This window comes from Penicillium daleae (assembly GCF_028827525.1).
Source record: "Penicillium daleae strain IBT 16125 chromosome Unknown utg000001l_segment0_segment0, whole genome shotgun sequence".
NCBI lineage: Eukaryota > Fungi > Ascomycota > Eurotiomycetes > Eurotiales > Aspergillaceae > Penicillium > Penicillium daleae.
The window spans coordinates 3,044,390-3,060,007 of record NW_026623149.1 but is presented as its reverse complement, the minus strand read 5'-3'; the positions used below and the strand labels follow the sequence as shown (position 1 = coordinate 3,060,007).

The 15,618-nt window shown below is 50.0% G+C and overlaps 4 protein-coding genes across 4 annotated transcripts; 1 reads left to right on the top strand and 3 right to left on the bottom strand.

Annotated features, from left to right (window-relative positions):
* N7458_000975 (uncharacterized protein) lies at positions 1 to 1,194 on the top strand (the record flags this gene model as incomplete). The annotated part of the gene is made up of 3 exons (XM_056904369.1): positions 1 to 22; positions 74 to 753; positions 799 to 1,194. 3 exons carry the CDS (start codon positions 1 to 3, stop codon positions 1,192 to 1,194), a joined length of 1,098 nt encoding a protein of 365 aa, XP_056772136.1.
* Positions 1,195 to 4,161: 2,967 nt separating this feature from the next.
* N7458_000974 (uncharacterized protein) lies at positions 4,162 to 5,261 on the bottom strand (the record flags this gene model as incomplete). The annotated part of the gene is made up of 3 exons (XM_056904368.1): positions 4,162 to 4,241; positions 4,753 to 5,075; positions 5,128 to 5,261. 3 exons carry the CDS (start codon positions 5,259 to 5,261, stop codon positions 4,162 to 4,164), a joined length of 537 nt encoding a protein of 178 aa, XP_056772135.1.
* Positions 5,262 to 9,367: 4,106 nt separating this feature from the next.
* N7458_000973 (amidohydrolase family protein) lies at positions 9,368 to 10,255 on the bottom strand (the record flags this gene model as incomplete). Its single annotated transcript, XM_056904367.1, has 1 exon — positions 9,368 to 10,255. One exon carries the CDS (start codon positions 10,253 to 10,255, stop codon positions 9,368 to 9,370), a length of 888 nt encoding a protein of 295 aa, XP_056772134.1.
* Positions 10,256 to 14,035: 3,780 nt separating this feature from the next.
* Positions 14,036 to 15,618, bottom strand: N7458_000972 (zinc-dependent alcohol dehydrogenase; the record flags this gene model as incomplete). The annotated part of the gene is made up of 10 exons (XM_056904366.1): positions 14,036 to 14,080; positions 14,137 to 14,324; positions 14,383 to 14,431; positions 14,492 to 14,699; positions 14,754 to 14,846; positions 14,906 to 15,023; positions 15,088 to 15,124; positions 15,183 to 15,277; positions 15,340 to 15,376; positions 15,430 to 15,618. 10 exons carry the CDS (start codon positions 15,616 to 15,618, stop codon positions 14,036 to 14,038), a joined length of 1,059 nt encoding a protein of 352 aa, XP_056772133.1.

Below are 15,618 nucleotides of genomic sequence, written 5' to 3'. Positions count from 1 at the left end.
ATGGATGAGGCTTTGCTAGGCAGTACTAACAGGAGTGGCAGTATCAGGCACGCCTATGGCTGGAAATGAATAGCGGGCAGTGAATCTCCCCCCCTTTCCAACTTTGTACTCTTTTACTTAATTCAGCATGTTCTCCTCCTCCTTCCCCCTCTGCAGAGTGTGCTCGCATACAGCAAGGAAGGCCGCACCGCCCTGGCGGCCCAGTCTGGATACCGGAAGGCTGCCGGGTACCGCTTCGATATCCACGAAGCGATTGCCACGGCATCTCCTTATGCAGCCGCAATGCTGGCATATGCAGTCGATTTTGTGTATCACCAAGGCGTTCTCTGCTATCGCGTTGGGCATGAAGTTCGCCTGCTTAATGTGCATCGTGGAGCCCGCAAGGAGCAGGTTTTAAATCTATACGAGGTCATTCCGCGGCTATACACTGGCTTGCCGGAGATGCTTGACCCCGCTGGAAGGGTCAGGATTCTCCACTACAGCCACGGTATTGTTGTGTTTCGGTTAGAGGGTATCGGTGCACAGGCGGACTCGTTGGTTGCTATTGATATGACCCCACGGCAGAGTCGCCGGAAGCGACGACTACTCTTACAAAATCCGAGTTCATTATCAGCCCCAATAGTCGTGCGGCATAGTCGCTCATATCTCTGGTATGGTGTCCTTATAGAGGCTCCCGGCTCCCAGGGAGCCTGGCTATGTCGCGGGGTGGACCTAGCCACCGATGAAACGATCGAGTTTCATCTAGATCGGGCAGTGAACAGGGAACTGGGACAAACTACTTGCTTCGATATTTACTAGGACCATCTCTATACCGTCTCTACACAGATTGTGTCGGAGGATGATGAGCGATTCTCTTCATTCTATCACTGGTCCTGCCATGCGCCCCGGAACCAGAGTCGGAGATGGACCGGCCCACTCTGGCGTCGAGAGCATCGCGAAGGTCCCATCCACGAGATGTGGACGGATCTGTCTCTCCGTAAGGATGGAACCACAGGCTGCCTCATGATTGTCGAATCTCACCGTGAATGGCCCGACGGGAAAAATGAAAATCACCGTACACCTTATATCAAACCCCTACCCACCCCCGCAGAATTACAAGCTGCCCATCCAGAAGGAAATACCAAAGCTCCCTCACGGGGCAACAACTCCAACAATGAAGAGGCAGGACCGAGTAAAGATCCGGTCGTCGACTAGACATACGATCATCGGCCCGAGAAACGTCTCCGACGCAACCATCACCCGGAACATGAGCTCAGTGACGACCCAAAGGAGCGGCAAGGATTTATTTACGTACACACAAAGCATCACAGCTACAACCTCGCCAGCTCCACATTTGTCGATATAGTCAACGATCCTTCCCCACAGGCATCCGGCGTCCGTGTGCGAGATCGTCTCCGTCTCCGAACAGTTTCACGCAAACGTAAATGCCCCATTGACGAAGAAGGCATCGCCAGTGCACCAGGTCTCCTCTTCCCACCAACAAAAGTCGACACTAATAGCCTTCCCATCCAATACTCAGAGGAGCGCTTCGTCTCGCGAGGCGTCCACATGTGGCCTTCTAAAAATCCCCCCGCCGAACTACACCGCCTCCTCTGTCCAGACCAGCGCTCGGGCAATAGTAGCCGCGATCGCAGATGAACGCTCCCACATATATTCCATCTCTTGCCCCGGTCTACCTATTCAACACAAAGCGCTTATTCTGATCAGTTTTGATCCTGCGCTTCATATTCCCACATTAGCGCCGCTGCGCTCACGAGAGGCCGCCGGTTCTGGATCTCAGGAAAGTGTCTTCCCGGTGGCGGTGCCTCAGTCGAGGGCTTCTGGTAGGGCCCTGATCAGAGAATCTGTCCCGTTGTATCAGGCTATTAATCGGGGATATTGGCTACGATGATGGAAGGGCATGCACTACTTTCACTCTTTTTGATTGTCACAAGTGGTCACAAGGGAACATGTGATAGACAACAGCGGTATCTGTTATGAAAGGAAAATGAATTCACTATCCTAGGTGAACATGCCTTTGCTTCATGATTGTGGACTTACAGTTATTTTCTGTCGGATCTGATTCAGGATGATACTCGACTTGTGTGATCCCTCCGCCATCCGTTAATCACAAGACTTTTGAGTCTCCAGTTACTGGCCTAAGGCTCTTCGAAGAATTTGCCCATTTACAACCTAGGACGACTTGCAATCAATTCCTCAGTCTTCTCAGAGAGCATCGCATTTCCCCCTCTGTATAATTTTAGAATCTGATACGGACGAGAATCATCACCTCCCTCCGTACAAGGCCGCCCGAAATTTGAGATGGTGTGGGCATAAAGCCACTATACGATAGATTGATAGCTCTACGTGGTAGCTGTGGAGATCGAAGGGCGATGTAGAGGAATGTCAGTTGGTATTTAAAGTATTAACTGCCAGCAGCTTTGCGGATGTATAGGTACCTAAGGTGGTCACATTTCACTGCTTGCGATTGGATTATCCGTTAGGCAGTTTATCGGCTTATCGCCCGCTATCCTGCCTCAGTGTGTAGGGGCTATTTATCTCTGCAATCATGTCCTACCTTTACATCTCTTCCGCTTGCAGTCAACTTTCTCTACTGCGCAGCTACGCGGTTGTCAACTTGCCCCATGACGTTCATCCTTCAACAGATCAACCTGTGCGTCCAACACTGGTTTCGCGCAACCTTATCCCCAACCTTATTCCTCCAATTCTATTACGAGCTGATACTGTTCAAGCTTGCCCCGACAGAATATTAATACTTCCCAGTCAACGGCTTGTTTTTGGCAGCGAAGAAACTACGGCAAATACTGTCGAAGGCTGAACCATCAGCGGCCGTAACAACTGCAGTCTTTTCATACTTAGGGAATACAGTTGACCAAACAACGGTGTGATGATGCACGGTGGACTAGGCTGGATTTTAGGGACTTGTGTAAGATAATGATGAAGTATGGATATAAATCTCAAGCAAGGCTGCGAGCGCGTCGCACACTAAAAAGGGGGGGACTCCTAATTATGATCTTAACCCTGCTTCAACCAGCGCGGTTTTTCGCCCACGATGCGTGAGATATGATCTTCCAGGAAAGGCGGCGCGACATCATACCTGCTAACGTCATGAAGGTCCACTAGTTTCTCACTGAGGCATTCGTCCCCTACAGACCATCTATCTGGCTAGAGCCCAAAGGTCTCACAATGGATATACTGCTTATCAACAAAATCGCCATACTTGCCTTTTCCAGCAAGGCCAAAGTATAGATCCAGCGTTGAGTGTAGAAAACGCATCTAAGAACGGTCCAGATTGAGCACGTTATGACGGACTCGAAAATTAGAATAAAGTTGGCCCTGGTTCCGCCGTTGAAGATATACGAAGGTCTGACACATTTACCATCGCGGCAGTTAGGCCCAGCGGGACACTTTTCATGAGCCGGGAGCAGGATTAGATGGTTGTTGAAATCACCGGAACTATTCCCTTGCAGTTTATCAGACATAGTGCATCGTAAAAGATTTCACATTTGGTAGAGTACAGAGTTTACTGCATTGATCGGGGGACTGATTTCACCGGATTCGATCGGAGGATTATACCTAATGAAGTGGGGCAGCTCAAGGCAGCCTGGTCGGCACAGGCAGGTTGAGACACGAGAGAGAAAACAAGGGACAGAGTCGTAGGCAGAGGCCGAACAAACCCCCAACAGCGAAGCTACCGTAAGATCAATCAGAGGATGGACTCGCACAGGTGGTAAACGACCTCCCAATAGTAGATCCAGCAGCCGCAATAGAAGAAATGGATAACCGTCACGTCCAGAAACAAGAGCTAGAAAAATGAGAGGAAAAACTTCACAGAAAGCACGTCCGTGTTCGACCTTCTCGTCATGCGTGTGTTTTATATATGGTGTTCTATATATCTTTCCCTTGCCCGCTCTAAAACCTACGATTTCTGCACAAATCCCCTAAAGCAAAACCAGACAAACAGACAGCAAAACAGGAACGACTAAGCTACATAATGTCGCTGGATCCCCCTGCTACACTAACTAACCATCTTCCTAAACTTATATCTAGTCCCCGGTGCGGATGGGCATTCGGGCCCCTACCCACCAACGGATAGAAGCGTGTCTGTCGCTCCCTCGAGCCCAACCCCGCCGATCATTCCAGCCGCCTTGCTTCCCCCTTTCACAGCTCGTCCTCGGAGATGGCGTTGATCCCCGCAGGCGACGGCCAAGGAGGCAGCACGCGCGTGTAGCCGGACGTTTCTAGTTTAGCAGCGTGAGTCAAGTTTGCGTACTCATCACTAATACATGACGTATGCCATATCATCAGAAGGAAGACAGCCCGCTGATAATGTTTGTTGCTTCTTGACAAATTCCGCGGGGAGATAGTTTATCTTTCCTCGTTTACTATAGTGGCGAACATCTGGTAATATCACTTTGGCGTTGGGATATGAGGCATCCGCCAACATTCCGAGCTTCTTGCATGTATTTGCTTGTATTTTACAGGTCGTTTACGTGCCGTAAAGCGCAAGCGAAATTTGTCAAGGGTTAAAAAAAATATACTTTAAATTACACATGGAACAAAGGAAAGAGAGGGAGCGACGTTGAGTAGGTACCAGGGCTAGCCTCCAGAGCTAACCACCAGAACTAACCACCACAAGTAACCACCACGAAGATGTTCCCTCAGGTCCATCCCCCTAAAAATCGCGACATGCTCAGGATCAAGATAGGGCCACTCCTCCGGGGAACCAAGCACATACTTTGGGTGACGCACCGACGTATGGCTCGAGGTAAGCACGCCTGTTTAAACTGGATCTCACGGTGACGTCCCCCAGATTCACCGTCCACCATGTCTTGAGTTCCCCGGCGGCAACCAGGGTCATTCGAGGGGTTCTGGGAGGGATCTCGGGCCCGAAGATAGCTAAGGCAATATCGAGAATCACCAGTGGATTGGGGGTCAACGCCTGGAGTTCGCCAAACTTCAATAGCATATTCGACAGGGACAAGGCTTTCGCGACAGGCTCGTGGATATGGCGGGCAACCCGAGTCGTGAGGCCCAGCTCATATCCTACAAAGTAGGAGTCCCCTCGGGCGTATCTGTCAGACTGACATCGGCGGTAAAGTCTAGTGACGCACACGCAGCAAGCACCTGGGCGTTGAAGTCTGGCCACAGATGCATGTAGCTCGCGCAACCCTCTCACTTGATACTGAGGGCGCGGTGGCCCCCCCAAACTGGATCAGGTTGGGAAGTTCCCTCGCAAGCAGTGCCCGTGGAGATTCCATCGTATAAGTGAAGAATACTGGTAGAGACGCGCAGGTGCAAAGTGAAAAGATCGTGGGGGCGAAGCGAGGGAAAGAGGATGGAGGAAGGACGAACCACCTCCGATTGCTCTCATGTGGATAGATAACATCTGGCAGGCGCCTGGCGGCTTCTCGCCATATTGGGCTTAGTGCGGATCGGAATGCCCCCCGCGCCAGAAATAGAACATTCTGATTGGTCGGCCTACATGATCGCCTTCCTCTCCCGTAGGCTGTAGACCGCGGCCAGACTAGTGAACGTAATCCACGGGCGAGGAGGCACCCCAGAATACCGTTCCTTAAATTTAAGGAAATATCCTTTCCTCAGTATCAGAAATAATCTATCAAGACGTTCAACTCTTTGGACCACTATTTCGGCGCATGACCATCAAATATAATGTATTTTTGGGAGGTTCGAGATGCAAATATAGATGCCACTCTTACCATGGGAAGGAGGTTCCTCCACGGCACTGGTCGGCGAAGAATGCGATCAAGAGATTATAGGAGTTAAGTCTCTTATTTTTCAAGGGAGATCGTTGTTGAGATAGAATGTTGTACTTTATCGCAGTTAACATAGTGGGGCCGCAAAGCTCTGTGATGGACACCGTTCCACCATGGGCGATCGAGCTAGCCCAGGGGCTGATCTCCCACGCTGATATCCGCGCAAATAACCATAACTTGACCGAATGAGAAGCACGTTACAGCCAAGAGGAAGTCGGAACAATCCTGTGCATTCAACGAAAGAACCAAGTCTAGAGAAGGAAAGAAGAAGAGAATCTATCCAGTAGGGTAGTGTTTGATATATCCCACTGATAACGATCGCCAACTCTTCTCATCTCGATTCGGTAACTTTGCTTTCATCGTCAACCATGCAAGCTTCAGGATGCATACCAAGCACTCCACATAGTAACACCAGACTACTCGTCACAAAGCATCGGTTCACTAGGTAAGGAGAAGTAGACCTGTGGGAGAAGGAACAAGGTAGTCAGATGCAGAAGAAACGGATCCTTACAGAGTATAATGCATACGTACGCCCCCAAGGCTCTATCACATCAACTCGAGACACAATAGAGTCGAGGGGTTCTTCGCGAGCGAGTCGCCTAGCTCCTGGGTCTTCTTGCGGCACGAACAGCGTGCGGGACGCGGGACGCAGGCGTGTTCTATGACCCGAGCCAGAGGTATGCTAGATGCAGACGCCCTGTAGGAGACCTGTAGTCCGGGAGGGTGACCGGGCTCCGTCACTCCTCCTCGGAGTAGGCCGGGTTGTTTCCCCGGGGGGTCTTGGATGGGGGATCTTTCGTCAGGGTGGCTCCCGTGAGAAGCTTAAGATATTCCCTAGGTCGAGAAGGACCTATCCCTGTCGCTACTCGGGACGGAGCGAGTACCCTCTCTCTCATGCGTCTATCGCGATTTCTCTCCTGTGCTGTCTCGGCTTGCTCCGACAGCTTTCCTGCCCCACTACTTCCGCACCGCTACCGAGACGTGGGCGATCACTTCGCTTTCGGACCACAGAGTATCCGTCCGTCCTGGTCCTGACGACAAGCGAGGTTGCAACAGCTTGTCCATCGCGGTCACGTATCACTGTGTAGTTCGACATTACTAGCTTCGTTTCTGTATTCCAGGGTCCGGTAGACGGTTGACCACTCCGGTCCTTTTCGACGCCTTTCGAATCTCCCCGCCGATTTGGCTCGGCTCATCTTCGCTGTGGACTACTTGCCTCCTTGATCTGTGTTGTCATGGCCCAACCACCAGAGGATTCGCCATCGTCCCTCTCGGCTCCCTGTCTATCTACAAGCCGGGTACCTCACCCACTCCGACTCCACGGACGCACTTCACTCCCTTCCCCATTCTTTCATCGCTCGGGCTCCGAGGGGTTTTGTGTGTCTGTACGACTGCTGACCTGCACCGATGGCCCGTCGTCTACGAATATGCAATCGGACCGGAATCACGGGGTAGATTGACAGCCGTGGCGATCGATCCCGTGCGGGGTGCCGGTGGTGCCGGATTCTGCCCCCACTCGCACGAGCCAATCAGCATCAAGATTATTGGAGGGACCCGGTGAGAGATGCTCCGTTGCGCTCCGCAACCGTCCGTGCGGCTCTCAGTGGGCCGAGCGCCCAGCGGGGAAGATTGAGCGCGGCTGCTCTTGGTATGCGGCCGAATGATTTCTGGCGGTGCGGCCCACGGGTGGGGAGAGATCCCGTGCGGGTGCAGGCGGTGAAGGATTTTGCCGTCAACCCAGCCATCCAATCAGCATTGAGCTTATCGCCCTGTCGATCCCGTTCGCTGCGCTCCACAACAAGAAAAATAACCAGTGCGGGCCTGGCGGTCCAGGGTCGTTGTCCGTCGGTGCTGATTGTACGCACGTGGTCTGCTCACCCAGGATCCACTACCCTTGTTCCCCGGGGAGTACGTTCAAGGTGGAACCCAATCGTGGATGCAAGAGAGGGATGGATGGGAGAAAGAACGAATGTCAGGGCGCAGGTCGAAATATCCCGGAGATGTTAAGGCACATGATGTTACAGCAACCGTAATGACAAGGATACCAAAATACAATACAAAATATAAGGAAAAAGTAGGTCACTCAGTATAACCCCTGGCTACATGGTAAGTTACCGCTCCATGTCTCGACAGATACCAAATTACTATACAAAACACGACGGAAAGTGGGTCAGGCGGTAGGACCCGTGTTTGGGTGGTAAGGAACCGCTCCAGATCGCGACACAAGTTAAAGCGGGGGACTAAACTCTATTAGGCTCCGCTTCCGCGCCAGGCCCCGTCTGATCCAGATTCGGCCGATACGGCTGGTACCACAGGGTCCTCATGCGGACAACCCGCCATCGGAGATAGCCTTCCCAGGCCACAAGAAACGTAAAGTCTGTTAACCAAAAGGAGACCAAGGGAAAATACCGGTGAATGACTCGTCGAGATAGATATTGCGACTAAGTTTCTCTGCCCAGAAGGCGGCGAGGTGTACGATTCCCTGGAAGCATGATCCATACCGTACGGGTAAATCTTTCCGGCCTCCGGCATGGATTATGAGATAATTAGGGTTTGTCGGATACTACGGCAGAGGAACATACTTCTATCCAATCTGCCGTGATATATTATCCACTAGAGGACTATCGCACAAGTCAACAACCACGAATAAAAGCAAAAGGCGACCGGTAGCAAAGCAGTGTGGACAAGGATAGGCGTAATTTAGACACGCAGCGGCGAGATTCAAGACAGGGACTAATGGCCTAATAATATACGCAGGCTCCTCTCAGACAAGCAGAGGCATCGCCCGGACCTACTTCCGTGCATCGAGCACCACAGCCTGATCAAAAATCTTGCAACCCACCGGCATTGATACCGGTACAGGAACTATACAGCTGATCTGGGTGAAATATACGACTGTGATGGGTATATTAATTCATTTCCTCACTGTAGAGTCTGGTGGAATTGATAACGTATTAGCGGCAAGAGGAATAACACCCTATTAGATATAAATACAGGGTTATAAATTTTGGTTGGGAATCGTGTTCTTACAATAAGAGAGAGCGAGAAAAAAAAAGTGCATCCAAGTTCCACAGTGCTCCTGCTTGGGATAATAGTGATTATTCCCATTTCCGGTTTGTCCACAGTCTTAGGTGTTGGTCGTGGAATCACCTAGAGTCTCGGAATTTGCGAATCACAATTAGTATGAATTGATTCTGCGCCCACTCAGTTTCCTGGAAGGACGTTTTCTGGTTACGCTCGATTATCCCTCCGATCGATCTGAATGCCTGTCTAGTAGGAAATGGGACCGAAAGCAACTATACATAACGACGTCTATTCTGTCATACACTAATATCGGGGTCTACTAAATAGGGGAGTCCCTGGGTGTTACCGGACAGTACAATTCAATCGTATCCGTCCGGTGTCCTCAAAAAAAAGGTGCCGCCTGGAATTCCGGCTTCAGGTCTATAGGGATACTGGAAAAGTAAATTCGCAGATCGGAGAATCGCCTGGTGACTCGAATCTGATAGCATGCGTACGAACATAGAGAGCAGTGAGAATGCCGAATTTTTGCACATATAGTGTAAACAAAAATCACTCCGTGCTAGAACTCAAGTCGGGGAGAAGCGAGGCAGCAATGCTCTAGCATTCAGGAAGTAAATTTTGTTGCGCAAGGTCTCGTCCATCGGGAAGGAATCTAGGTCATGGGAAAAGGACCGGATGCCCTCTTCACCCGCGTAGAGAAAGTCACTTCCATATAGGATACGATCATGCGATGCGAAATCCAGGAGAAGTCGCATGGTGTGGTGAGATCCACACAGTGCGAGATCAAAATAAAAGGACTTGCAGTCTTCTATAATTTCCGACGGCTGCAAAGTGGTCTTTCCCATGGGTGTCCCTTTCACGAGGTTGGCGACCCGGGTGGCGAGGTAGGGCATGGTGCCTCCCCCGTGAGAAAGAATCACTTTACAATTAGGGAAGCGGCGCTTTGTGCCTGACAAGACGAGGTCCATGGCCGTCCGGGTGGTTTCGTGCGGATAGTCGATCATCGGCTGGGGCAACGAAGGGCTGGCCAAATTGGTGTCGACGGCATGAGTTGGGTGAATAAAAACGACGGCATGCCGTTGGTTCAACTCCTGCCAAATAGGAGCAAAGGCGACATTTCCGAGATATAAATTTTCACTTCCGTATCGGGTGAATAATGTGATGCCATCGGCTTTGAGGATATCTAGGCTATGTCGTATCTCGTCGAGACAGCCTTCCAGGTCCAACAGGGAAGGGAGCGCAGCGAAAAACCCATAGCGATCCGGGTTCTCATCCCGCAACGCGGCGGCATAATTATTAGCCTTTCGCGCTAATTGGCGTCCACCTTCACCATGAAGGACGGAAGCACCAGGGGCAGTGATGGATAGGATGGTTGTAGTGATGGAACTATTCTTCATGAACGCCTGTCGTCTCAGGCTTCCAAGTGGGGAGATGGGAGCCAGACGGATCGCCATGAGTCTCGATCGCTGTATCAGAGGTTGTTAAGGAAATACGGCAAAGACGGAGTGTTCTTCGGCGTACCACTGGCATAGAAGTCCGGTATGAAATGATGGTGGACATCGACCTTTTCTGGTAAACTATTCATAACGATGCTGTGAGAGTAACGGGGTGATGTTGATGCGAAAAGCTGTTTATCCATTGATCGTGGGTCGGTCAGATCATCGATATTTATGGGGTACTTCCTCTGTACCTGACACTGGCGGAACTCAACGGACGATCTCCGCTTCAATTTCGGCATGAACGTCTATTCCCCGTACCCTGAGTCATATAGGGAGTAGTAGCCAAAGAGAAACCTGGACCAATGGACGTTCGGATTTTTCAACCCGGATCGTTGGTGACACCGAGGAAAATGTTAAAATTTAGAACCTTGGATTAATTAATCTTCCATAGACCCTCGCACGGAGGCGCGCGTCTGGGGAAGCGAACTCACAGACCCGTTTTCTCCGTGAACAGAACTAAGTTTACGTACGAAAGCGTCGGTTCAATTGATTTTGGCCCTACCTGCTCTACGGCTGAGAAGGAAGACAGCATTCTCCACTACTGGCACAGTATGCGGATCTCTAGGCTTATTGTGCTGGTTCCTTGCGATCAGTTGGATGCCGGGCCCGGTGATATATATCCTTGTATTGAAGTGGCAGCCTAATCGGCAGCCACTGTGACTATCAATTACTTCATCTGTTCTCAGATAGCTTTGAATATCAGCACTCTTGGACTTCGATACAGAGTTTCAACTCCATCGGCAACATGCAGGCTAACAACTACTAAGCTAACTTTCTATCCCTTACCCTAGCGACCCATTCACTATCTGCACCTTGAGCACAACCTAACTCACCATGAAATTTGCGAACATAAAATGGGCCAACAGGGATAGTAGAAGAGAGATGGTTGTGATCAACATTGTTTTCACCCTACCGAGGGGCTCGCGAGAAACAAACGGAGCATATATCAACCCGCTCAAGAGACAAAGCGAAGCATCAAGCCGGTACAGGGCCTTGCAATTATGGGAGAATCGACACATGAAATATATAGGCATCCAACCCGTAAGAGACAGAAAGCGAAGAGTTTGGAGGAGGGGAGAGCGCGGCCGAATCATGTATTCATTTATATCTGGCCTTCGATAAAACGATCAGACTGTGAAACTACTTGATATTATCCTGGTGAAAAACTGAGAGATATTCTCACTTCCTCCTGATTTCAAAGGCTAGTCTCTCACGACGCATATTCAGGCTCACTATCTTCAGCAAAGAGAATTCCTCCAGGCCATATAAAGCGTAGTTACGCCCCCAACCACTCCCTTTCACCCGCGGCCAGAGGTTAGGTTGCTAGGCAGTCTCAAGTATTGGCCATCGAATAGCCGAACAGCAATGAACACTGTCACTCACGGTCATCATGTTTTGTTCATGCGTCCACATGTACTTGCGCAAGCTCGACCTTCCTTGTGACGTCAATTCCTCGTTGCATATGACTCGTATGTATTGGCGCTCTCAGGCCGTAGGAGGAGTCATTAGCGAGTTCAGTTGCCTCACCGTCCATATCCACTACGAGCAGAGATACGGACACGCCGAAAGTTTCCTCATCCCAAACTTTTATCTCCTTAGTCGTCTCCATCCGGGGTTGTTGGTTGAAGAGATAACTCGGATGCATGGCTTGGCCCGCCCGTTAGAAATTGAGCACCCCTTTCACATGCGTTTAAAAGCGTATCAAAAGACTTTTGAACAACCTCCTTGCTTATCTCCTTCCCTGTTGACTACTCGGCGCAGCCTGATGTTTCAGCAGGTGCACGAATTGACCTATGATAGACCTTTATATAATGATTCACTCCGTAGGCAACCAAATCTGTCCGTGGTGTACAAATACTCTGTGATACTGTCAGCAAACGTAAATAACTGCTTGCATGGAGAACCTAGTCCCCTAGAAGACACTTTCTGCAGCATGCTATAGCTCACAATCGTCGAGAACAATTGATGCACATTTCCCACCCGATTCCATCAGGGCCCGTTTAAGGGGGGTTTCCAGCTATGGCACCAATGATCCCGCCAACAGCCGCGCTATCAATAAAATCTATATTTTGAATTGCCGAATGGCCAATCAAAGCTTCAGTTCCTTCTGCTGCGTCCTCCCTTAGAACCTAGATGGCATTTATAGCACCTGCTGGGACTCCAGCTTCAGTGAAAACCTTCACCAAGAAATGATGCACTCGGGGACATAGCTCAGAACTTAAAAACGACCGTACATCCGGCACCAAGGATTGAGCTTAAACCGCGGAAGGCAAGAATGACGCTTGCATTCAAACTAAATGAGACTACAAGGGGACGCATTTGCAGCCATCGGGGATTTGCATGCCGGCGGGATATAAACTCACGGAGCGATGGGCAAGACAGGCCCAGCAGGTTCCTTGAAGACTATGCCCAAGTTCTTCTCACTACCTATCGCTGGAATATTATCTGTGCAGGCGATTTATTACGTGCGGCAATCTCGCGCATATTATTGACTGAATTATCAATATTGAGCTATGCTCCCGCTTCCGCACAGTGGGTTTCCAAGACATGAAGTGTAACGAGCTCCGTTCGTCAAGAATCAAATAGTTCTGTCGGAAGCAGCAGTAGTGTATCACGGCGAGAAGTTGGGCTCGAATGACTCTCTTGTTCAAAAGCTCTTTCGCCAGAGCGGCTGCAATTTTGGCGGCATCCACATCGGTGGACTGAGCAAACGCCGTCTTTCCTTGCTCATCCGGATAAATTGGAAACGTCACACCCGGACTGGTTGCTGCACACTGCCCGCCGATTCAAAGGGTACCGCAGAAGGATTCCTATCTATCGTGGAAAATGAGTTGGAAAATTCATGGCATGTGCACCTACTGCTATTAGTAGCACGCTTGATAGAGAGAGACAACGGCATTACGGGGGTACTGCTAAGGCTCTAGATATAACCATTCTGATTTAACCTCATGACTCAGCTAACTAATTAATAACCCACTCGGCATGGGATAACCATATGTCAGTGGTTTCGGGAGCCATATATTATATCGCGTCCCCGTCTTGATGTGGAGAACTTGGTTTTCCCATGTAAAGTCCCTCAAGGAAACTGCAAGCTACAAGGAATAACAAGGCCGATCTAAGTCCGGTATTTCCGCTGCTTCTCCGATCAGCCTCGTGGCGATGTGGAAACAGAGGTTCTTTTTGGCCAACCCCCGCCCACGCTCTCATCTGCAACTCCGCAATATGGCCCACTCCAGTTATTAAGATAAGTTTCTGATGTTACAATCGGTGGAAATCATTTTTTGATACTCCATTTTCATCCACTGTCAAAAGATCTTTGTCCCTCAAAAACTCCGATTCATTTCTCTGTAGCAATACGGATCAACTTACAAATCTGGTAATGTCAGAGGTGCCTCACTGATGAGCTATTAATGACATCGTGCGAAAATAATAAGACCTCGAGGCAACATTACCACTCCAAATGAGTAAGTTTCATAAAAATCCATAAAAAATCGTATGAATGTACTTGGGGTCAAAAGGTTGTTAACGGCAGCATAGAGTCAAATCTAAGGCACCCGCCGGAGTGTTGCTGCTTGCAAGCATTTTAACACCAGTTGATAGGGTCGGCCAGTGTCGCTTGTACTCATATAAATACGTCTGAGTCCTAGACTATGTGTTAACGGTCATACGGGCAATGCTAGTGTCCTATGCACGTAGTCTGACACAGGACAACGCGGAGCTATCTTGGCCCCCAATTTATTCCAATTTGAGGACAGCTCTCCCCTTATACCGATTGGCTTTCTAGACGGGAAAGTTAGCATTTAGGAGATTTCGCCCTGGCAAGGAGGCTTACTAACCACATTCTGAAAGACAGCTTCCGCCTGCTCCATCGGAAAGCATTGTACTTCAACCCGTACCTGCTTCCGCGCTGCAAAGGCCAAAGCCTCCTGGACATCTTGAAGGGAACCCGCATTGGTCCCTGTCACCACACATCCGGTTTGGATGAATTGAAAGGGTTGGACGGGGATGTCGAATGGTTCATGCGCTTCAGAAGGTTTGCCTAGTTAGCGTCTTGGAATTGAACCAGAGTGTGCTGTACTTACGCAGGCCAACACAAACCAGCGTTCCCCCGATACCAAGCATTCGTGCTCCCTAATACAGGAAAACTAAGTTAGGGCGATACAGGGAATTAAGAGATTGAAGATGAAATACCTGCTCATATGCGGAACGGCTCGCTGCGGTAACAATAACTCCAGCTACGCCGGAATCGGTGAGGTCAGAGACGGCACGCACCACATCCTTTACATCGAGGAAATCGACGAAAACATCAACTCCTAGTGAAAGACACAGTGCTTTCTTGTCTTGGCCTCCATCGATACCGACAACACGCATCCCCATGGCCTTGGCAAATTGAACTCCCCTGATAGGTCTCAGACTATGGAATATAAGAGGTCAAGGCCGGTTGAAGACTTACAAGTGACCTAATCCACCTCCGGCGCCGAAAATCACTACCCATTGCCCAGGCGATAACTTCGAGGTCTGATTTGGAATTCCGATCCGGAGTAAGCTATGAACACCAATAGAGGAGTGACTTTGGCTGGTGTACTTGCCTTCAGGGCCCGGTACATGGTGACACCACCGCACAACATTGGGCCTGCTTCCACATCGGAGACTTCTGGCGGGATAGGGGAGGTATACCTCGCAGGAGAGACAACATACTGTTGAAATGAGCCCGGATGGTGCCCTGTGCATTTTCAAATAGAACTTAGCATCCTGGACTCGAAGGAAATGGCTCGGATTCACCTTACGTCCAAAATGCTGCTGCTTCGGGCAATAGTGATCATTCTGTCCGCGGTTTGCTCGTTAGTCGAAAATTCCCTACCGGGCATTCCTCAAGACTTACCCCTGACAAGCAGTACTTGCAAAAACCACACGTGCTATGAATCCATTTTATGCCAACTCGGTCGCCTGGCTGGAAGTTTTTCACGTTGGTGCCGACTAAGTTAGAATGTCAGGGATTAACTTCAATCCGGCTCACCGACAGGGGGGTTCCGCATTACCTTCTGTAATGACACCTACTCCCTCGTGTCCATGGACCTTAGCGAGCCGTTAGTTACATACAAGAATCAACTGTGTAGCAGGGCCCGAACCATTGTTTCTTGGAAGTGAAGGCCAATATTCTGCCAGTCTCCGTAGATTAGGGACACGTCGCCATGACAGACGCCAGAGTGAGATAGTCGGATAAGAACATCGTCAATTCCAGGCTCAGGAATGGTTATATCCACGATATTGACTGTGGCATCCGGACCCTGTTGTGACACAACCACAGCCTTTTGCAT